At 43.7% G+C, this 22,500-nt stretch overlaps 3 protein-coding genes across 4 annotated transcripts in view; 2 read left to right on the top strand and 1 right to left on the bottom strand.

Annotated features, from left to right (window-relative positions):
- Positions 1 to 4,217, bottom strand: part of scube1 (signal peptide, CUB domain, EGF-like 1) — a 100,368-nt gene extending 96,151 nt beyond the window's left edge. The window contains exons 1-2 of the mRNA XM_076297223.1: positions 4,196 to 4,217; positions 1,756 to 1,884 (exon numbers count right to left, since the gene is read on the bottom strand). Of these exons, the coding sequence (XP_076153338.1) occupies positions 1,756 to 1,884; positions 4,196 to 4,217 (151 nt within the window). The remainder of the gene's footprint in view (positions 1 to 1,755; positions 1,885 to 4,195) is intronic.
- Positions 4,218 to 5,577: 1,360 nt separating this feature from the next.
- Positions 5,578 to 17,261, top strand: samm50l (sorting and assembly machinery component 50 homolog, like). The gene is made up of 15 exons (XM_076297102.1): positions 5,578 to 5,730; positions 6,091 to 6,201; positions 6,593 to 6,694; positions 6,843 to 6,930; positions 7,055 to 7,161; positions 7,660 to 7,790; positions 8,001 to 8,088; positions 8,287 to 8,415; positions 9,028 to 9,099; positions 9,275 to 9,361; positions 10,564 to 10,634; positions 11,056 to 11,123; positions 12,493 to 12,639; positions 14,193 to 14,334; positions 15,986 to 17,261. Exons 1-15 carry the CDS (start codon positions 5,710 to 5,712, stop codon positions 16,029 to 16,031), a joined length of 1,410 nt encoding a protein of 469 aa, XP_076153217.1. The 5' UTR covers positions 5,578 to 5,709; the 3' UTR covers positions 16,032 to 17,261.
- Positions 17,262 to 19,198: 1,937 nt separating this feature from the next.
- Positions 19,199 to 22,500, top strand: part of aldh1l2 (aldehyde dehydrogenase 1 family, member L2) — a 21,584-nt gene continuing 18,282 nt past the window's right edge. Inside the window, exons 1-2 of one of the 2 annotated variants that reach the window (XM_076297099.1) lie at positions 19,199 to 19,365; positions 20,736 to 20,880. In XM_076297099.1, coding sequence (XP_076153214.1) covers positions 19,318 to 19,365; positions 20,736 to 20,880 — 193 coding nt within the window. In that variant the 5' untranslated portion in view covers positions 19,199 to 19,317. Of the gene's footprint in view, positions 19,366 to 19,731; positions 19,932 to 20,735; positions 20,881 to 22,500 lie in introns of those variants that run through there. The other variant, XM_076297100.1, reaches the window with a different exon arrangement.

Genomic DNA, 22,500 nt, shown 5'->3' with positions numbered 1-22,500 from the left:
GTGGGTACAGGTCTGGAAGAGTGGGTACAGGTCTGGAAGAGTGGGTACAGGTCTGGAAGAGTGGACTGGGCACAGGTCTGGAAGAGTGGGTACAGGTCTGGAAGAGTGGGTACAGGTCTGGAAGAGTGGGTACAGGTCTGGAAGAGTGGACTGGGCACAGGTCTGGAAGAGTGGGTACAGGTCTGGAAGAGTGGACTGGGCACAGGTTTGGAGAAAGTGGACTGGGAGAGGAAGCCAGACCTCTCCACTCAGAAACCAGGTGTGTCAGGGACCAGCACACATCATGGCAAGCTACTTTAGAGAACCACATATATAGCTCAAAAACAGCACTAAATCACTGTATGAGTATGTGTGTGTTTGACTGTGCAAGTGCGTGTCTATGTGGGTAAATGAGTGTGTGTGTGTGTGTGTGTGTGTGTGTGTGTGTGTGTGTGTGTGTGTGTGTGTTTGCCTGTGCAAGTGTTTGTATACGTGTAAGGGTGAGTGTGTGTGCATGTTTATGTGTGCATGTTCTTACCGGCGACACAGGTAAACAGATAAATATACTAAAACTGCGATGCACTGGAAAGGACTCCTGTATTAGCTCTCACAGTCTCCCACAGACGCATATATAAGTAGGCTGCATTTGAATAGGCCCTGCTCCAGAGAACCAGAGCAAACAGTGCAGTCTGCATCTCAAACCTGATCTCGTGAGCATAAATGTTCCCTATAGCCTCCCCTGGCATGGGAGGTAGGTCTCTTACGGTAAGTCGGGAGTAAGCAGTTTGAAGTATTGAATCACTTTAGAGTGGCGAACGCGATGGGCAGGTCATTTTGAGCAGGCATAGTTAAATGCAAAGCCTGTGTGTGTATGTCGGTGTGTGTTATGAAAATGTGTGTATGCCTTTATGGCTGTATGGCAGCTTTTCCGTTCTAAGCAAATGTGTTGCTGTACATGTCTGTGTGCATGTCTCTGTGTGTGTGTGTGTGTGTGTGTGTGTGTGTGTGTGTGTGTGTGTGTGTGTGTGTGTGTGTGTGTGTGTGTGTGTGTGTGTGTGTGTGTGTGTGTGTGTGTGTGTGTGTGTGTGTGTGTGTGTGTGAGTATAACGATAGTTGTAACAGTGCAGCCTTACTTGTGTATATGTGTGTATGTGTACTTTTGTTTGTGTGTATTCATGTGTTCATTTGTGTATTTGTGTATGCGTGTGTGTGTGTGTGTGTGTGTGTGTGTGTGTGTGTGTGTGTGTTCCCTCCAGCTGTGGCGTGCTCTCAGGCAGAAAACGAGGGGGAGGTGTGAAGGCACAGCCAGGTGCTCCCCCCTCTCCCACCCCCCTCTGGCTCACACCTTCCCAAGTCCACTTCCTCCACTCTAATTAGGAGAGTCCATGGGGGGGCCCCGGGCAATGGGAGGAGGGGGTGGGGAGTGACGGCAGTGATGGTGGTGGGGGTGGGAGCTACTATGAAACAGCTGGATGACCTGCCATTAGCCAACCATGCCTTATCCACCAGTTAAGACTGGCAGACAAACACACAGACGCACACTTCAGAGTATATAAGAATGGCCACACGTCAAGAGCAATTGCATGCACACAGCTACACAGACACACAGACACAGACACAGACACACACACACACACACACAAACACACACACACAAACACACACACACACACATACACACACCCAAACCAAATGACCATGTTAACAAAATAAAATGCACATACTCAGAAGCCAGTTTCAACACACACACATGCGTGAGATCAGACATATGCTCACCTTCACATTGTTTCCCATCTCCTTTGTATCCAGGCTTGCAGATGCACTTAAAGGACTTGGGGGTGTTCTGGCAAATGGCGTCAATGTGACAGTCGTCCGTGGACTCCGAGCACTCGTCTGTGTCCGGGACTAATCAAAAAGAAATTCAAGAAAAAGAGAGAGAGAGTGAAAAAAATAAGATAAATAAATAAAAAACAGAATCAGTATGCTCGGGCTGCGAAACCACAACAACGTCTGTGGTCACTTCCCACCGAAGAGTGGCTATTACCAAAATTGCACGAATAATTTTCTCATTTGAGAGATTGTGTTTCTTTTGCAAATCAAACCCTGAATTATCTTGTGCTTTCAAAGGAGAAGCGTGCCAGACTCCACACTCCAGCAGGACACCAGTTATTAGGGATGTTTTTATGGTGAAAAGAGGCACCGGAAAGATGGAAAAGCATGACTCTGATGCAACTCAAATTATAGTGCAATCTGTCCTCTCTTTAAAATCCAACATTTAGGGAAATACATGCAAAAAAACAGTGTTTCACCATAACTGCACACCAGCAAACTAGTCAGAAGAGAAGCGTTGCTGCAAGAATTAATTACATTTCATACTTTCATCCAACTGGACATCAGTTTTGGACTTGGAAGCTGTTGGATCTATTGAATAGATTTTATTGTATTATTAGCATAAACACAAAAGAAATGATCAAAACTAGACCTCAACAGGACACCACACATATAACGTTGTGCAAACTTCGTGCCAAACGTTGTGCAAACACAGAGAGCTGGGGGATGATGGGTAAATGAGGCAGTGGACGGACATGTGGAGAGGCGGCCGGCGCCCTCCCTCGCCTACCAGCCCGGGAGGATTCTAATTGACATGGTTATTGTTCGAGGGGCCAAGGCACATCTGGGGCTAAACCCCGGGGCTAGCCCCGCTTATCTCAGTGCCTGCCCCGAATTGATGCAGATTGATGCGAATGGGCGCTTGAGGTCTCCCCTCTCTCTCTCCTTATCTCTCTCTCTCTCTCTCTCTCTCTCTCTCTCTCTCTTTCAGTCTGTCTCTCTGTCTTATTTTGTGCCTGATCTGTCTGTCATTTGTGTTGGAGATGGGGCCGCAGTTTACCCCACTGCTCCAAATCTCTGCGCTTCATCTGTGTAAAAATAGCCGGTCTCAGACAGGCATGGACCCATAAGCCCCGCGTTTATTTCCAACCGCCCGCTCTGACGAGGGGTTAAGCCCCCCGCTCCCTGGCCCCTCGCCCAGGAATACAAAAACGCCAATAAATAAACAATAAAAATGAAATTACAATATTTTTTTTATAGAGTGGATGACTGCTCAGTTTTCTCCCAGACAAGAGGGGGGGATTAAAGGAGCAATAATGTTAGGGGCAGTCAGAAAAACAAAAGACAAAAAGTCTTTCAGTTATGCAGCCAGCTTATAGCCTGAGGATATGGAAGCAGGTATACAATGAATGTACCAGAATGAAATAAAGTCTAACGGGAGTGATTTTTAAATAATCTAATGAAATGACCTCAACATAAAGAAACACTGGCCAACTTGCAGCGCAAACAAATGAATTGGTTACGTGAAAATTGGATCTTGCCTATCCATCATTCAAGGGTTAACAAAGCCCACTCGATCACCCCTGGGTACATGTCTCGATATTGACTTCTCATCCCCGGCATGCACTATTGGGAATCACAAAGCGTGTCGCCGGCTGCTGAACAGTGGTCGATAACTCGCTTGATCGACACCTTCAGGGACCGTGATGGACCTCAATCCTGCTCCCCGCTGCGGTCCATATGGACCCCCCTTAGGGGCAGGGCGCTGAACCAGAAGAAGATGCGCGGCATCAGATCACAAGCACGATTCATTCAACCAGACCGGAGAAAACTGCCTCGTCACACAGCGCCTCATTAAATGGCACCTTTTTCACAGATCGAGCGGCACCGTGGGCAGGGTCATTCCAGATGCGCACCGGCCATTCACGGCGCTTCTGTTCCCAATGCTCATTAGAGAGACTTCGGGGAAGCCGCCAGGAATTAAATGAAACTTTTAAACCATGGTAAATGCTGGACATTTAATCTTTGTAATACTTACTATATGGCCAATATTATTGTTTTACGCACGCACTTTTAATTTCCGATGCGGCTGAAGCCGCAGTGATCGCACCAGTTAGGCAATCGCATTTAGGACTTTCTCACTTCAGTGTGACTAGACTGAGCAATTCAAAAAGTTAATGCAGCACTAATTAGCTTACATATTAAATTGCTAGACAAACAGCCACACCACTGAAAATAAACTCTACTTTTTCTTTTTAGAAACACTTCAGATACAGACCAGCCAAAGACGACTTTCCAAGAGAAAATCAGGCATACTGAGATGTGTTATAAAAATGAGTGGATAGACAGTGAGAGAAGGATTGAAAGAAGAGGCGAATCCTCTTACCTGAGAGAGCCACGTTTGCCATTGCACCGCAAGTATTTATGAGGGCGAAAAACAAACAAACGTCCCAGGAAAAACAAGCACTTCCCATGTTAAAAGCGGTGATTGAATGCAGTTTTTAGGTTGTGTGTTTCTTTGATAAGAGGACCGTTTTGGTACTGGCAGAGGGAGTGAGGACACAGAGACCTCCGCGCGGCACGCCGGCTCCTGATTGGTTTGCACACATTTGAGGAGGAGATTGGAGGTGTAAGAGAGAGGGGGAGAGAGAAGAGATAGAGCAAGAGAGAGAGAGACTGATTCGGGGAGAAGAGGAGGAGGAGGGAGGATTGATTAAATTGGGTGCGACCACTGTGTCTTCTTCCTTGGAAAATGTAATCAATAGATCTCTTCTCTTGCATCCATGGACACGGGCAAATAATATCATTATTGTTCTTCTTGAGCATCCATTTAAAGGTTAGACCCATGTGAGGCAGACGTTTGTTTCCGTTAAGTCGTAGAGGCAATATGGGCATAGACATGCTATTCAGTTTGGGGAGAATTAAATTATAGTGGCATTTTGAATTATTCCACGACATCTTTTTCTAATGTCTTGTTAGACTGTATTGCATAGGCCTAGGCTATCCACTTTCTTACTTGCCAGGGCGTCATGCCAGACTCCTTTATAGGCTAGCTAGCCTATAGGCCTACTTGGTCAATTAGTCCTTTGCTTTTCCCAACGTTGAAAACAGCCTACCAAATCGAATGCAAGATTTGGCAAATGTTTATTGCTTCTTGTGGCGTATATTTGCCGTAAGACTATGTTTTCTCGGGATGTTGTAATTTTTGAGGAAGGTAGATTTTTTTGAAGGAATCTCACTTTGGGCTTGGTTGCGCAAACTATGATGCTAAGGCAAGTCAGAGCCGCTCTGAGGCAAGTGAGGTCATAGTGCCCTCTGCTGTTTGTAGGCTATGCTACCCAAAATATTGAGCAGCACGCTGAAAGCGATGACCTGCTGTGAGTAGGGTAAGACAAGTGTTTGAAGAAAGTGTGTGTAGCCAATCCTTATGTGTAGAATGTCCAAAATATCAACCTACCATTCTCGGCTCATGAAATGAGCAACAAGTGCAGAGACATCAAGCAATTGCTGGCTTAGTAGTATAGTCACTACAGTACACTACAGTATGAGAACGTAAGCACTGTTTGGTTGACTCAGCTTGGGCTTCTTTGTCCCATTCCCACCCCCCGCTGGGACACTGCAGCAGTGGGCCTGTAGAAGAGGCCATCTGCATGTATGGAATGGTCGTTCACGAGGCGCGCTCCCTCAGTCTGACAAATTTACCCCGCCTAGTTTAGAATGACAGTAATCCTATTGTGACCAATCAGAGCCCCCGACAGACCCAGCGTCTGAGTGTCATGGCGTCTTCCTTGAAGGGGGCTGGGTCCACTGCTGAATAACAAGAGATTTTTTGTGTTTCTCCGATTGAAACGTCGCTTCAACATATTTTAAGGACATATTTATTGCAACGAACGATCCAGCATGGGGACTGTACATGCCAGGGTAAACATATTTCCGATTAACTCAAAGCGTCCTACAATTGAGAATGACCTCTCCCCTCTTTTGTGTAGCACACTTGCTTGCTTGCTAGCTCGTCCAGTTTTCCATTTCGCGTCTGTCAGACCCAGCCGTCGTATATGGGTTGTTTAACTGTATTGTTAGTTAACGCTGAATTCTTGACTGTATTTCTGCGTTAATATGCTGTACAGTTGCACGACCAAATTAGTTGTATTCCTAATGTATGAACATGGGAAAACGTAGCAGAACTGTGACTGTCTAGCACGATCATGGAAAGTGCTCACATTGTCTGTCTTAACTGAGTTACCTTTGAGGTGCTGTTAATCTAACTTGTTCGTTCTCTAGAGTTTAGACCCGCTGCCAATGCAGGGACGCGACTTGGGCGTCAACCACGACGATATGGAGGGCATGGAACCGGAACAGGACACGAAACAAGAAATTCTGGAGAACAGAAACGTAAGTGCGACCTGTCAGCTTCGTGATATGAACTCACATTTCTACCTGCTGTGTGAGGTCCTCTATAGCTACTGCACTCCCAACCAGACAGTGTTGCAGCCTTTGTAACTTACATTGTAATATTACATAATTGCCACAGGGGTCCTAGTTTGATGAACAGTATACACAGATATTGCTGCAGGTTTTCTACTTGAAAGCTACCAATGGATTTGGCATAGTTAAGTTCAGTAGCATGCGTCTCTGAATGACAGCTCAGAGATGCAATATGTGGGCTATAGCCCTTAGAGTGAGTTTGTTGCCAAAGCTTGTGATTTATAAGTAATTTATTAGAATGTCATGACAGCTTTATACATGTAACAGTATGGTATGGTTATTTAACGCTGTCTTTCAGGTTGTTGTTCAGCATGTCAACATTGAGGGTTTAGGCCGAACAAAGGAGGACTACCTGGGGTACGAGATCGCCGAAGTCTTCGATGCCAAGAACTTGATAGACGTAAGTAGTGAAGTAGAGAAAGCAGTGAGTTGTTTGCCCTCATCTTTGGGCTCCAGTATATCATAGAAAGGCAGTTTTTAAAAACAAAAACAAAAAAATAATAATAATGGCGTGTTAGTGTGTCAGCCTCTGCACTCTGTCTCTCCAGGTGATGAAGAAGTCCCATGATGCCAGAATGAAACTGCTCCGCCTGGGCATATTTAAGGAGGTGGAGGTGCTCATTGATGTCTCTGAAGGTACCTGAAGCACAGATATCCATGCTTACGGGATGTGTGTGTACTACAGGTGTGTGACATGCTGGTATACAGGTGTGTGTGTATTGTAATGAAACTATTTCTGTCTTTTTTTCTTCGTCATCAGGCGCTGACGCCCTGCCCAACGGTCTAGACGTCACATTTGAGGTGACTGAACTTAAAAGGCTGACTGGCAGTTACAACACAATGGTTGGAAACAACGAGGGCAGCATGGTACGCCACACACACACACACACACACACACACATGTAGATGTTAGAATGTGATATAACTTTAACCTTCATAGAACACTGTGAAAATGTATACTAATAATACGTAAACAAAAAACAAAAACTGATATCTTAATATGGGCAGAAGTGAGTAGCCAATACTCACATTTTCATAAACAAGCCAATTAGGTGCCATATAACCAATGGTCATAAATGATGTCATCCATCCATGGATTGGCTGATCCTCCCAGCAGGAAATCGCCAGCTCATCCACCAATCCACATAGACATCACACAGACATGAGACATGTGCAATGTTTTGGCGCTCTATAAGTGTTATTAAATTAAAATAGACATCATACGTTTGTGTTTAATAGTGATGTGACACCTAATTGGTTTGTTGTGAATGTGATGTGTGAAGAAGTGAGCATTTGAATATGGTGGCTGAAAAGAGGCTGAAGTGACCCCAATAAATCCTGACCCCCTGTTTTTTCTCCTCCCAGGTGCTGGGTCTGAAGCTGCCCAATGCTCTTGGCCGTGGAGAAAAAGCGACCTTCCAGTTCTCATATGGCACAAAGGAGACCTCCTATGGCCTGTCCTTTTTTAAGCCCCAGCCAGGCCATTTTGAACGCAAGTAAGCCTTCTCACAGCCACAAATCTCTTTTCTACATCTACTACACACCAAATGCGTGGCTCATTGAACTTACCATTTCCAAAACCTGCATAGGCGACCTGATTGTCATGCATTTTCCATCCACATTTGAATATTATCTTTACAATGGTCTACAGGTTTAAAAGGTAACTGTTATGTAAAGTGTGTGTGTGTGTGTGTGTTTCTCCCCAGCTTTACTCTGAATCTCTATAAAGTGACTGGCCAGTTCCCTTGGAGTTCCCTGAAGGAAACCGACCGAGGAGTCTCCACAGAATTAAACGTATGTGGCTCACGTGATCGTGAAAGTGAAATAGTCCTGTTCAGTGTGGCTCACGTGATCGTGAAAGTGAAATAGTCCTGTTCAGTGTGTGAAACCTTTTGACTGACCGTCTCTCTCTCTCTCCCTCTCTCTCTCTCTCTCTCTCTCCCTCTCTCTCTCTCTTTCTCTCTCTCTCTCTCCCCATCTGTCTCCCTGCAGTTCCCCCTGTGGATGACCACACACACGCTGAAGTGGGAGGGCGTCTGGAGAGAGCTGGGCTGTCTGGCCCGCAGTGCCTCGTTCGCTGTGCGGGAGGAGAGTGGACACTCGCTCAAGTCCTCTCTCTCGGTACCGTTGCTGCCGTCTTCAGGCCATGAAAGAGAAATCTCTGTGGTCAGAAGTGTCTAATGTGTCACAAAGGAGGAGTTCAAATGAAAGCTCAGACTGGGCATAAAATGGCTAAAATTCCATCCTACAAAAAATGACAATTAGATTTAGTCCCAAAGGCATGCTTAAAAGAGACTGAAAGTGAGTTTGCTTCGTCTTGCTTATAAACAGAAGCTTTATCATCAGCCTTCCAAGAGGTTGTCACCAGTTCTGAACGAAAAACCGTTGACCAGTATCACGTGCTGAGCTATTTTTACTGCAGACCGACCAGCCTGGCACAAGATGCTAAATATACATCTAGGAGGTATAGGCCGTGAGCTGAAGGCCTGGTGCTTGTAGGATCTGTGTAGCGGTAAATGGTGATAAGCCAGCGTTGGCCATGAGCAGACAATACTCTTAACTCCAGGCAGCTGTTTCGTCCCACTCCCTTTATATAGCCTTGTTAATAGCTGTGGCATACAAGACTGCCATACTTTACTGATACCTCAGGCACTGTCAGGATGTTTGACATTACAGCACACAGGCTGAATACTCAAAATGGCCTTTGACGACCGTCTTTTTCTGCTTTCCTAGCACACAATGGCCATAGACACCAGGAACTCTGCTATCCTACCCAGGAGAGGTGCCTTACTGCGGCTCAACCAGGTGTGTGTACCTCTCCCATTCGCCCAGCCTTAAATCTGTCTTTGGATTATGGCAGGAAAACAAACAGACACTATCTGGTCAGTGGGGTCATGGAGCATGTTTGTATGAGGCTTGGCGGGTTTTGCATTGTTAAAGGGACAGCGGCTGAAAGGGTTTGTGTCGTTTCCTGTTGTAGGAGCTGGCAGGCTACACAGGTGGGGACGCCAGCTTCCTGAAGGAGGACTTGGAACTGCAGCTGAACAGACCCTTCCTCTTCGGATCGGTCAGTACATCCACCCATCCACTCAGAAGCCTGATGTCATTGCATTCACAGTTTTTCATTGTCTGAGATTTTCCACCAACTTCAGGTGTAATTGACCATGCTGCTGTGTCTACTTTATAAATCGGGTCAGCTCTGTTTGCGGTTTCAGTTTTGCTATTGCTTTTATTTTGTACTTTTGCTAATACATTTGCCGAAATGTCATATTTTCATATTTTAGTTCCCAGTTGAAAAATTACCTAAAAAAGTTCCTACTTGGAAATACATTCCTCTCTTTAATGTGTTTTTATGTGTTTAAGAGGTATTGGTTTGTGTAAGGCAAAGTATGAGGATGCTGGCATGCTGAAATATTCTAGTTGGTTCCAGGGACTGTTCAAGAGTTATATCAAGACATGTGAGAACTGAAGAAATGTATATTGTCCTGAGAATGGACAACAGGGCTAATGCTAACCTAGAGTGTTAACGTACCCCTGACGAGGGCATGTCTCTGATGAGGGTCTGTGAATGGGCAACAGGGCTAATGCTAACCTAGAGTGTTAACGTACCCCTGATGAGGGCATATCTCTGATGAGGGTCTGTGAATGGGCAACAGAGCTAATGCTAACCTAGAGTGTTAACGTACCCCTGACGAGGGCATATCTCTGATGAGGGTCTGTGAATGGGCAACAGAGCTAATGCTAACCTATAGCGTTAGCGTCCCACTGACGAGGCCATATCTCTGATGAGGGTCTGTGAATGGGCAACAGGGCTAATGCTAACCTATAGTGTTAGCGTCCCACTGACGAGGCCATATCTCTGATGAGGGTCTGTGAATGGGCAACAGGGCTAATGCTAACCTATAGTGTTAGCGTCCCACTGATGAGGCCATATCTCTGATGAGGGTCTGTGAATGGGCAACAGGGCTAATGCTAACCTATAGTGTTAGCGTCCCACTGATGAGGCCATATCTCTGATGAGGGTCTGTGAATGGGCAACAGGGCTAATGCTAACCTATAGTGTTAGCGTCCCACTGATGAGGCCATATCTCTGATGAGGGTCTGTGAATGGGCAACAGGGCTAATGCTAACCTATAGTGTTAGCGTCCCACTGATGAGGCCATATCTCTGATGAGGGTCTGTGAATGGGCAACAGGGCTAATGCTAACCTATAGTGTTAGCGTCCCACTGATGAGGCCATATCCCTGATGAGGGTCTGTGTTCTTTCAGGTCCTTTCTGCCTCTCTCTGGGGAGGGATGCTTATGCCTATTGGGGGAAAGCCGTCCTCTATCGCCGACAGGTCAGTTGTTCCTGGCTTTCGGACAATTCTTGCATCCGCAAATACTATGTGTTGTTGCTGTGGTATTAAAGCAATTAATATTGCTATAATAAGTACATAAATGTAACTGTCTGTCTATAAGAGCTTAGTGTCTGTGATGTTAAGTGTCTGAACAAATACAACCATGTGACGTTTGTTAAACTGATGATTGAATTAATCAGAGAGGGTTAAAGGATCCTATTTGGCTCATTAAGCCTGTAGAGAGAGAGAGAGAGGGCAATTGAATACAGATTTACTGTCACAATACATACATATGACATTGAAGAATTGAAATGTTAACATTAACGTTGCAACCTTCACCTAGGCCTTTGCAAGTGTGTTAAAATCCTCAGTACGGTCTGTGAATCTGCCCTTATTGGATGTTTTGCTGTCTCCTTTGCAGGTTTTATCTGGGTGGTCCAACCAGTGTGAGAGGCTTTGGAATGTACAGCATTGGCCCTCAGAGTGAAGGTGAGCAGGAGAGCTGCCATCTTACTAATGTAGCTGCCCAATACCATCCATCATCAGGCTAACTCCTGAACGCTGCAAAATTCATCTTTATTTACCTTTTTGTTTTGTTTTTCTTTGTTTTCTCTTTTACCGGATTGAGCTACCTCTTTGTGTAACAACAATTACCACCAACATTGTTGTGTGGCAATGTCATATATCTATCTATCCAAATAAGTAAGGGATAATGGACGACACGGTGGTCTGTTCACAGAAGTTAATGCACGGTCGAGGTTGTAAAACGGCCCCGACGCGAAGCGGTTACGACAGTTACGATTTATTCATTTGATTGGACAAGAGGCATTCCATGAGTGGAGAAATCCAGGCACAACCCCACTTGAACTTGAACTTGACATGAATATTGCTGATGACCTTTACAGCCATGGGGATGCCCTTTACCAACGCCAACCCCACTCCCAATCATATTGCTAAAATATACAACAGTTAGGTCCGGTCGAACTAAGTATTCATTTCTGATTGGACAAGAAACATCCCAGAGTGGTGCCACTCGAACTCTTTACTGCTGGTAATCATTCTGCATTTTACTTTTAATTGTCGGACACAGAGATTCCATTCATTCAAAGCGAGAGAGCAGCGATTTCATACATTCACATTTTACAATTATTGAGTGAGAAACTGGAGGAAATGGAGTAGGGAGATTGATCAGATTAACGTATATATATATTACGTGAGGACAAGCGAGTGTGCAAACTATTGTGCACATATGGCCTATCTCACTCTATTTGGCTGCAGAGTTACTTTTTTCCAGTAGAGGCCCAGACTATTGATTGGAACTACAGGTGCATCTAAACAAAATTGAATATTGTGGGAAAAGTCCATTGTCCTGCCCAGAGTGAGAGATTAAAGGCTCAGGAAACCATTGTCTGTGTTTTGACTTAATTAGCTGATTAGAGCTATTCACGGGTCGACATTTCTGTATTATAAATTCTTTATTGTAACATTTTAATATACTTGAATGGTTTGAAATATGAATTTACTTTAAACTTGATTAAGTCAAGTCAAGTCACTTTTATTTATGTAGCACATTTTTGTGTGCAACCCAAAGCGCTCAATTAGTTGTAAGTGGAACTGTTGTATAAAAGCAACCAGGCACTCGTGATTGTGGCACTGGTAAAGGATATAACCACGGCTGTGGTTACCTGTGGCACTCAGCCTCCAGCCTTTTGCCTACAGCCAAACCACTACCCTGGATATGTCCTTTACCAACCCCACTCTCACTCGTGCCATGTTACTTAAGTATTTAACAGACTGACTGAGGTGAGCTGCTGCCTGTGTAATACTGTACGTGTGTGTTTCTGCATTGTCCACTCAGGTGATTATTTGGGCGGAGAGGCCTACTGGGCTGGCGGGCTGCACCTGTACACCCCTCTGCCCTTCCGTCCTGGCCGGGGTGGCTTCGGGGACCTCTTCAGAACACACTTCTTCCTCAACGCTGGAAACCTCTGCAACCTCAATTATGGTCAGAGCAAGAGCCGCACTGTTTACATTCTGGGTCCTCATTTTATCCATGCAGCTGGCAACACGGTCAAAGCTTATTTAACAACTTATTTTTTATTAAAGCAAAAATATTTTTTATTTGCAAAAATATTTTTTGCTAATTTGATAACATGACTTTGATTCTATGTGCAAACGTGGTGGGTCTGCGTATTGTTGGGGTGTGTTTGCATACAAAAACGGGAGCTCCATGTATACATGGCTTCCTTCATTTAAATGTTGGAAATGCTCATGAACCTTCGTCTCCTCTGGGGTAAACCGCTGCGTTGACAACCAGAGATGTTTTGTTTCCGCCAGTGCATAATAATTTCTTAACTCTGTGAAAATGAATAACATATCATTGCACAAACGAGTTTCACCAGGAGTGCTGCTTTTGGGTGTAGAGAAATTAGTACTCCTCTGGTGCTCATCAGCTTAGAGACCCAACACGATTTCAAATTTAGTAGTGAGTCTGAGGCACTCAAGAGGATACTTGTAAGTAAAAAGTAACTTGCCCTGAAAAAGGCCATTTTGGCTGAAACATGTTGGCATGATTTTAATTGATAGCCAAGCTCAATAAAGGCTTTTTACTTACAAATATCCTCTTGAGTGCCTCAGACTCACTAGTAAATTTGAAAACATATCATTGTGATTGGTTGATAAAAAAATGTACCTCATTGACTGCGTTTAAATGCACTTCAGTATCCCAGTTATGAGGCTTATCCCGATTTTGATCATACTCAGGATATGGTGTTTACATGAACACAGAGAAACCCGGTTATTAATATCCCAGTACACATGATGAATACTAGTATTCCGGTTACCAACAATAAAGTTCTATTGGCACTCCTTATATTTCTAATGTGGTTTCTAATGCAATCGCGCAATTGCCAGAGTACTCCACCTAGCATAAGGGCTTATCCGGGGTTCTGAAATCGGGGTATGATGTTTACATGCGCAAAAACGTTTGTGACCCCCATCATTCACAACATCTTTGTTGTAACATCCAGTACTTTGATTTTCCCTCGCAAGCAAATTTGTCTAGCTTTGCCCATCTGGATGTTTTGCTACTTTGTTACAGATTGTAATGAAGGATCCAATTAGTTACTTAACTTGGATATCATTGGGTTTTTAATATTTAATATTTAATGTATGTATGTTTTAATGTAATGTACTGGTCAATTGTAAAATACCCAGTATCTCAGGCGACCCCATTTTAATTTCAGGCGACCCCACATGGGGTCCCGACCCCAAGGTTGGGAAACGATGCAGTACTGGAAAGGAAATAGGAGTTGCCATACATACCACTAGGTGGCACTGTTGTCATATTTCAAAACAATTGGAGTGATTTCTCATTTAAAAATCATACCACATTGACTGAATCAAATTTTCTACAGTGTGCTTTTCAGCACAAAATTATGATCTGTAGGTGTTGTTTTTTATTTTATTCAAGATAAAAATACTGCAAGACATCAGGAACCTAGAAGACTGTTGAATGAGGGCAGGAAGTCTAATGTGTCTCTGTCATGCTGTGTGTAGGTGAGGGACCGCGGGCTCACCTGCAGAAGCTGGCCGAATGCATCCGCTGGTCCTACGGAGCGGGCATCGTGCTCCGACTGGGCAACATCGCACGCCTGGAGCTGAACTACTGCATTCCCATGGGGGTCCAGAACGGCGACAGGTACCAACTTAACACAAGTTTCAGAGTTTAGGTTATCCAGTGTAGGTTAAATACTGTGTGAATTGCATACAAAATGAACACTGAATGGAGTCCTTTCTCTATGGTTATGTTTATCGTTATTGTATTTAACAGACGCTTTTATCCAAAACAACTTAAGCCCACATTAACCCTTAGAACCCGATTGACGCAAAGTGCGTCAAAAAACACACCCTTTCTTCTCTGTTACATTGCTCCGCGACTGTTCATCGCAACGAGTTAAACCTTTATCGCATGACAGAGAAGAAGTGGGGCTTTCCAACGAGACTACACACTTGTCTGTACGATCAAGTATGAAAATTAAAAAAAATCATGAAATTAAATCAAATTGCATCATATTTACAGTCTATACTTTTCTGTGTTCACCTGCGCAATGCATTACTCTCGCTTGAATTACTCGCGAACCCGTGATCGCATAGATATGGCAAGCATATCAGATGAAAGAGGAGAAACGGGGCTATCCATTGGTACCATGGATATCGATCTTTCTGGCTTATAAAAACAGACGAAGTGACTGCAAAATATTAACGTCATGTACACAAACCAACGCTGCACACCCATTACTCTCGGAGTAATTACTCGCGGACCCGTGATCGGATATATATGCCACGTATGTTAGATGAAAGAGGAGACACAGAGCTATCATTTGATACCAAATACATCCTTCTGGGTTATAAAACAGACGAAGTGACAGCAAAATAATAACTTCATATAGCTGGACTTACCCCACGTTTTTGTCTGTTTTTGTGGCAAAGCATGTTTATAATCCAACGCTATCGTGTGTTTCTCTATGGCAAAACATGTTCATAATCCGGTTTTGAGATCCTAGCAAATTCCTGCATGGCATCCAATTCAAGGCTCACATTGCATCCCAATTTGTTCAACAAAGAAACACCTTTTTTGCCTTTACTTTGTTCATGGCAATGCAGTAAAATGTTGAGAATCATCATGAGTGCATACACCATAGTCACACATGCTAACAGGCAAACTTGGGTCAAGTCAGGTCAGATCAGTTCGTGTCACAGATATGGAGCGCAGAATGGTCATTTTTCATCGCTAAATAAAAAATGGCATTTATTTTACAGGTTTATTTACAGGTCAAAATATAAGAATTTTATAATATGATTTTTATATTTTAATTCTTTAAAAATCAAAATAAAATCAATGCTAGTACTAATACATGAAATGATGGCAGATCTGGATAGCCTAGACTCTGACAATATATAATATGTGTGTGTGGCACTTACAATGACCAGAATAAATCCTTATGAATAAAGGTAGTGAAAATGCCCTAAAAACAGCTTAGGGTTCTAAGGGTTAAGCAAAATAGTAAAAATATGAATAATATCAATAACAAAATCATGAAATAAACAAAAAACATAAATATACTGTACAAACCATAACTCTAAGAATTGATTTCTAGTCAATACAGACATTGCACTATTCCTCACTATTTTTCTTTCTAATTGTATATTTCTTAACTTTCTCTTCTTGTTTAATTCCTTTTAATCTAAAATGTGATATTCTCTTTTAGTCTATTTTTTACTCAAATTCCTTGTTTGTATACACAAACCTGGCCAATAAAGCTGATTCTGATTTCTACCTCTCCTCCCAGGATATGTGATGGTGTGCAGTTTGGTGCTGGAATCCGTTTCCTCTAAAAACCCTCCTATCTGTCGTGGCCCTGGTCCTGCCTCAGAGAATCCTGGGAGAGCCTGAGAAGGAGTATGTGACCTTTGACCTGTTCTAGTGAGAAACCCTCACCAAAGGAAGCCCCCAGCATGCACACACACTCCTGGGGTGTGCCCCCCCCCCATCCACCTTTTTTTAATCTAGTCCATTGAAACGAGCCTGTGAGATTTCTGCCATATTTGACTTCTGTTGTACCTGTGCATATCATTGACTTAAGAAGGTAAAGGTAGATGTATTCATGTATTTGAATTTGACAAGTGTATGTTGTGTACAGCTTGGAAATCTGACAGAACTTGCTTGTATGGATGTATCTGGGAGTTCCTGAAGTGGCCTGACATTTACCTAGACATTCTTGGCAACTTTTTTTCTTTCTTTTTGCATTTACATGAAATGGTACCTTGAAAACAGGAGTTTTTATAAGCAGTTCTGTTCTGTACATCAAGATGTTGCACTCTTTGAACAACGGATCAGAACAGAGGCAAAGACCAGTTAATCTCGCACTCCTTCAGTCAGCAGACAGTTGTTAAGCTGTGGCTCTGTGTTTTTGTGTGTGCTCTTTCGCTCCCATTTTTCCTCCCCTAATTTGTGTGTTGAAGCTGGCCTATGTATCCCCTTGGGCATTACCACATACCTTCTTTCCTCAACGGACATTACACCGCCTCAGTCTTTTAGACCAGAACGCTAAAATGGTAGAAAGTTACGGGACCATTGTTTCCCACTCCTCCAATAACTGTTGTTTCATTTTGCCCTCCCCTCCCCCCCCAGTCCCCCACACCACTGACCTCAAGTACCACTAGGAAGAGTAGTTACAACACCTCAACTACAGTCTAAACACACGGCCGTTGTTGATCAAGTCCCTGTTAACAGCACCTTTTTTGAAGCAGTAGTCGTAAGTTTCAATATTATTATTATTATTATTTTTTTTTTTTTTAAGTGTCATTCAGCAGTGAGTGTGCAGAGTCGTCCGTAACTCCTGCACCTCATGCCAAATCCATATGACGAGTCTACGCGGATTCTCCTATAGGTTGAGCTCAAAGGAGGGGGGTCAGAGGTCATCTCCATGGCAACCCTCTGCGGGCTGGGCGTGAATGCTATGAGTGTAATCCACCAGCAGTGCTCTTACTGTTAGTCCTCTTTTCAAGATTTCACGTCAGAATTGTTAATTATGCACAGAAATAAAATCACTTTTTGTTCCCCCATGTCATGTGGTAGTGCTTTGTTTGTGCAAAACTCATTGCAGATCGAGTGGTCAGAGATTGCTTTAATCGAACATTGTACATTCAACACATGTATTTACAAATATTCACATTCTTATCAAGTCATCAGTGTAGCTTGGTAGCTTTATTTTATTCACAAATGAATACTAGAAGAGGGCACAGCCCATTGCTAAGGACAGTGGTGCACCAAAGCCAGCAGAGGGTGCTAGAGCCAGGTAGTGAAATCAATGTGCCATCTCCCGACTTGGATCTGCTCCAAAAGGTCATGGGGTCATGGGCCCATGCTACACTAGGTTTCATGAAAGTCGTGCAGGTAGGTTTTGTGCAATCTTGCTGACAGATAAACAAACCAACAAACAGTGCTGAAAATATCCTTGCCATACTGTACGTAATAAAATAATATAATTGGTTTCATCTTCGATCTGTCATAATGTTGATAATGGCTACATAATGAGAAAAGGCAAAGTGCAATAATGATTCCATTCATAATGCCCTATGACTATACAGATACATTTTGGATAATGTCCATAACATCCAAACACTCTGACTATGCAGAAACACTTAACAGGTAGTCACTGTCATGTGATTTCTGTTCCCAAAACCAACTTTGAATTCTTACTCTATTTGGTTTATAGCCAGGACTGACTGCCAGGGAATAAATGAATGGAAAAACCCATAAGAACACTTGCCAGGTTGATCCACAGCCAGGAAAGTGGCCTTGAAGAGTTGGGTGGACGTGGACGACATACCGCTCTTAGAGCAAGTTATATAAGAGGTTGTGTTTAGAGCACTCCTAGCATTTCTAGCACTGTTTGGGAAAAGATAGACAGGTATAGTGCAAGACAGACAGAAGCTAAGAGACTGTGTAATGGTGTGATCCAAACCAAAAACGACTTAAAAAGTCTTCATGTGTGAAAATGTACAAGTGAAGCATTTAAACTAAAGTGATTAATTGCAAATATAGCCTAGAATGCCACAAAACAAACCAACTGAGACTGCAAGACAGTGAAAAAACAACTCTTGTGTTGAATAATCTCTCTCTCTGTGTGAGTGTGTGTGTGTGTGTGTGTCGATGACCTGGGAAGAATCATGGTTAAAAACCTTTGGCCAAGGAAACCTGTCTCAGGCAGTTTGGTGTGGATTGGTGCAGCATTACTGGAGTCATGTTTGATAAGAGAGCTCACTGCTCTGATCAAGAGGCTGGGAGATGTGACAGGTGCAGGTGCTGGTCACCAACACAGACGGCTGTAACACTTATAACAGGCTATTTCAGTCTTTTAAAATTAAATGATAGGCCCTGTTAGAGAAAATGCAATAATTCCTCAAATCAACGTTAAAGCCTTTTAAAGACAATTAAGGAGATGGTGTGTTGATAATTAAATGTCCAGGCCTAGGCTATTATGATATGAAGTGAGATGAGAGCGAGAGCCCATCTACGGGCTTATTTTTCTCTGTGAGAGCGCAATCTGTTCAGTTTTGGTTTAACATGAGGAATAAAGGTCAAATTGAGTTCATCGATGGTGGGCGTGGAAATTCTTAAAATATGCCAATAAAATAAAATTATGTTGATAAAATGCATGTTATGTTGATAAAATTATGTCAATTGTGTTGAGGGTCATGGGGGTGTGGAAGAGGTTAAACAATTAATTTCTGCTATTCAAATGAGTGATGGAGCTGCAGTAGGTTATCATGCAGCAAACACATAATTTGCGTTAGGCTCCTGAGCCGCTCATCAACCGTTTGGACCCGATACTGTGTTCCATTAAAAACATCAGAAATACTAGTAATGAGATTTAACATAAGTCATTAACGAAACCGCACGACCACTCCCGTTGAGGAAGTGTACGTCGTGAGCGCGCACGCACGTTGCCTTGCCTGCGACTAGTCACGTCGAATATAAACTAGCGCTAGCAAACCGAAGCTCCTGCCTCTGTCCCACTCGAAGGCAGGTGTGCATCGCTAGAAGTGCATGTCCCCAGCCCCCGTCGGTCTCACCATTTTTAACAACCTTTTTCTTGGGCTCTTTTAATTTGCCGCCATGTTGTGGACAGCAAACACCATCATTAGGAAATTTTCCACAAGCTCTGTGAGTAACGTTAATGCTTCTTTCAGCATCAGTCTGTTTCGCCACATTGTTTCTGTCTTCGTAAAAATGAATGAATGACTAGGTATTGAACTCGCTTGCCTGGGGAACCTAGCTTGCATGCGATAGGTAAACGTTGTCATGGTGAAGATGTCAAAATGTTACATCCCCACACACGTGAATCATTCATTGCCATATTTGTCATTAGACAGGAACCGACACTGCCAGACGCCTATGACCAGTCAGCCAGATTAGCATTGGGCTGGTGACGTTTCAGGATATGCACATATTTGTAAAATAGCCGGGAAGGGCACCTATCTGTTGCTTTGGGAAGTTTAAACATGGGTAGGCCTACAGCAGCAGCAGCATGTGTCGCGCAAGAGTTTGAGTTGTCTCGCCACGTTTCCATTGCACGCTGTCGTAGCCGCCTCGCATTAGCCAGGCACAGTGGACAGATCTTCAGCGAGTTGCATCAGCAAGAGGAGAAAATCTGTCTGGGGGTCGGGTTACACTACACTCCGTGGAGCTGAGCTCATGAGTACCCCCAAAAGTAAATCGCCAGCAACACAGTAGGTTTTTCAAATACAGTCCCCAGTGTATTTGTTTTGTGTCAACTTCTGGAGGTTGTTAAATTACAAATACACATAATGTTTGCAGTGCAAAAGAGGAACTATGTCCAGTTGTAATAACTACAGTGTAACGTTAAACTATGGCAGACAGACCGTGATATGTGTTATCTCAGGCGTAATAGCGCTAATCAGCTCGGACAAAACTACCGTCTGGACACTACACGACAGAAGAGTTTAGCCTGCCAAAACGTTAGTTTCTATAGGCTATGTAATAACCATAATGTTGTGTTAATGTTGTAATCCTGGTAACTAAGTAGCAAACGTCCCCTCCAATTCATTCCATGAACGTATCAACTTTTCTGAAGATTAATGGGCTGACGTGAGTGTGCCAAAAGGGGGAGTCTGTTGTTAACCATTGGTGTTGGCACGAAGTGTGTTTGTGTGTGTGTGTTTGATATTTGGTGTGTGTGTTTTACAACACGGAGGAGACAAACCAGGGACGATCCAGTGTTTCTCACAGAATTGAATCCTATTTGTGGTGGTGGTGATTTAAGCACAATTTAGTACAACCTGGAAAATCATTTTGTGGTGGTCAATGTTGATATTGCATACTAGCTTTGCATACTAGCCACTTGTAGATCATGCAAGCAGGCTTATCCCTGTTGTATGGTATAATAACTTGTGTTTTTTGAATGAGAATATAAAACGGTAAACTTACACAAGGACTAACCACCCTCTTATGTCTGACATGTTGGTGCTAAGTATTCACTTTGTCTTCCTTTCTACTCGTTTCCTCCAACACAGGCCTACTACCAAAATAAGCTGAAACTAGCTCTAATTGGACAGAGTTTGTTTGGACAAGAGGTGTACTCCAACCTACGGAAACAAGGCCATAAGGTGGTGGGCGTGTTCACAGTTCCAGATAAGGATGGCAAGGCAGACCCCCTGGGTAAGTGATTGACAGCACCTCTTCCTCTCTTGTCAGGGAGAGAGAATGCAAGGTCACAAGCTTCCTAGTGTCTTAGAACCCTTAAATTGAATTTGTGGAATTTGTAGAAAGGATTAGAGCCATGTAATGATTCCTAATGATGGAGAATGTGGCTGTGAATGCCCCTGTTGTCCTATCACAAGCCACCTCGTTAGAACTACCCGCACATGTCAACTTTCTTGTGTGTGTGTGTGTGTGTGTGTGTGTGTGTGTGTGTGTGAATGAATGTAAGTGTGTGTGTGTGTGAATGAATGTAAGTGTGTGTGTGTGTGTGTGTGTGTGTGTTTTGTGTGTGTGTGTGTGTGTGTGTGATTGTGTTGTGTGGCAGCAGAGATAAGAGAGTCAACGCTCAACTCGGGTGGGGGTTCCCTTCTCACAAAGAGAAGTGTTTGCGGTGCCGATCCAGTAGAATGAGCTCATTGTTTTAGTACAGGGGAGCGCGAATGAACACAGAGAGGCAGTGAGGTGAAAAGTCCAGGGCCGCGTCTCTCCCCTGGCTTGCAAGCTACAAACATGTTTACCCAAAATGCAGCACGATTTCCCAGAATGCATCACACAACACATGCACACGGACTGCATCTCAAAGGTGTAGCCGGCCCCTGCGTGGAGAGACTTCTAGCTACTAGCTACTGCTAGCTGACTTTCTATGCAGTGTCTGATTGTTTTAATGGTGCAGTCATGAACCAATACAAGTGACAGAGTACTAGTGTTTGCGTTTTGAAATACAAATAGACAAAAAATATTAATTACAAAAGAATAGACTGTTGTTAAATAAGGGCAGGGAAACAAATGCCCCATTACATACATTTGAGGATTCCCCAGTTTCATTCAATCATATTGCATACTTAAAAGCAGGATATTAGCTTCTCCTGGAATCCTCAGATGCCCATTGAAATACCATTATAATTTATATATTAATGTCATGACGATATTCCATATGTTTAGTGGCAAAATATCAAATGAACAAGAGTGAACGTTACTTTTCCATGGGGTTAAGTAAACGGTTGTGTCTAGTAGCAGGCTTTTTTAAAGTGCAGCCTCTGGCTCTACAGGCTGAGTAGCCTCCCTCCCCTCTGGGCTGCTGTAAAGAGCACACACACACACACACACACACACACTCTGAAGCCTCCCTATCCTCTCCGCTGTGTCCAGTGCGGCCCCAGTCCAGAGCTCGCTGTGCTACAGTATGCACTTTTGGCAGATCATGCAGCGCCAGTTTCCTCTCATGATCTCTCTCGCAAGGAACGTTGCGACGCCATGATATTGCTCTCTGGTTGGAGTTGTCTGAGCCAGAGGGGCTAAGAGAGAGCCTATTGTGGCCTGTGTTAGGAGTGGTCAGGAGCAGGAGTACAGGGACCTGGTGGAGGCTTTTAAGTATAGGTATATACTCTTTTGATCCCGTGAGGGAAATTTGGTCTCTGCATTTATCCCAATCCCCCCCCCCCCCCCCTTTAGGGACTGGTACAGTAAGTGCTGTCTTCACCTCAACACTGCTAAAACCACGGAAATGGTGGTGGATTTTAGGAGGAAGAAGGCACCCCATCTACCAGTCTCCATGATGGGTGAGGACATTGAAGTGGT

This window comes from Alosa pseudoharengus, unplaced genomic scaffold (genome assembly GCF_046254945.1).
Source record: "Alosa pseudoharengus isolate Yale_2024_CS ecotype anadromous, Long Island Sound unplaced genomic scaffold, YU_APseudo_1.1 YU_APseudo_1.1_scf_20, whole genome shotgun sequence".
Classification (NCBI taxonomy): domain Eukaryota; kingdom Metazoa; phylum Chordata; class Actinopteri; order Clupeiformes; family Clupeidae; genus Alosa; species Alosa pseudoharengus.
Note: the sequence above shows the minus strand (reverse complement) of the source record. Positions and strands in the feature narration are given on the sequence as shown.

Excerpts from the sequence above, each read along its gene's own strand:
- samm50l (XM_076297102.1), top strand. The coding sequence starts at position 5,710 with ATGGGGACTGTACATGCCAGG. Across the intron at positions 5,731-6,090 it reads TGGGGACTGTACATGCCAGG|AGTTTAGACCCGCTGCCAAT; the intron begins GTAAACATATTT and ends TTCGTTCTCTAG. Across the intron at positions 8,089-8,286 it reads GAGTCTCCACAGAATTAAAC|TTCCCCCTGTGGATGACCAC; the intron begins GTATGTGGCTCA and ends GTCTCCCTGCAG.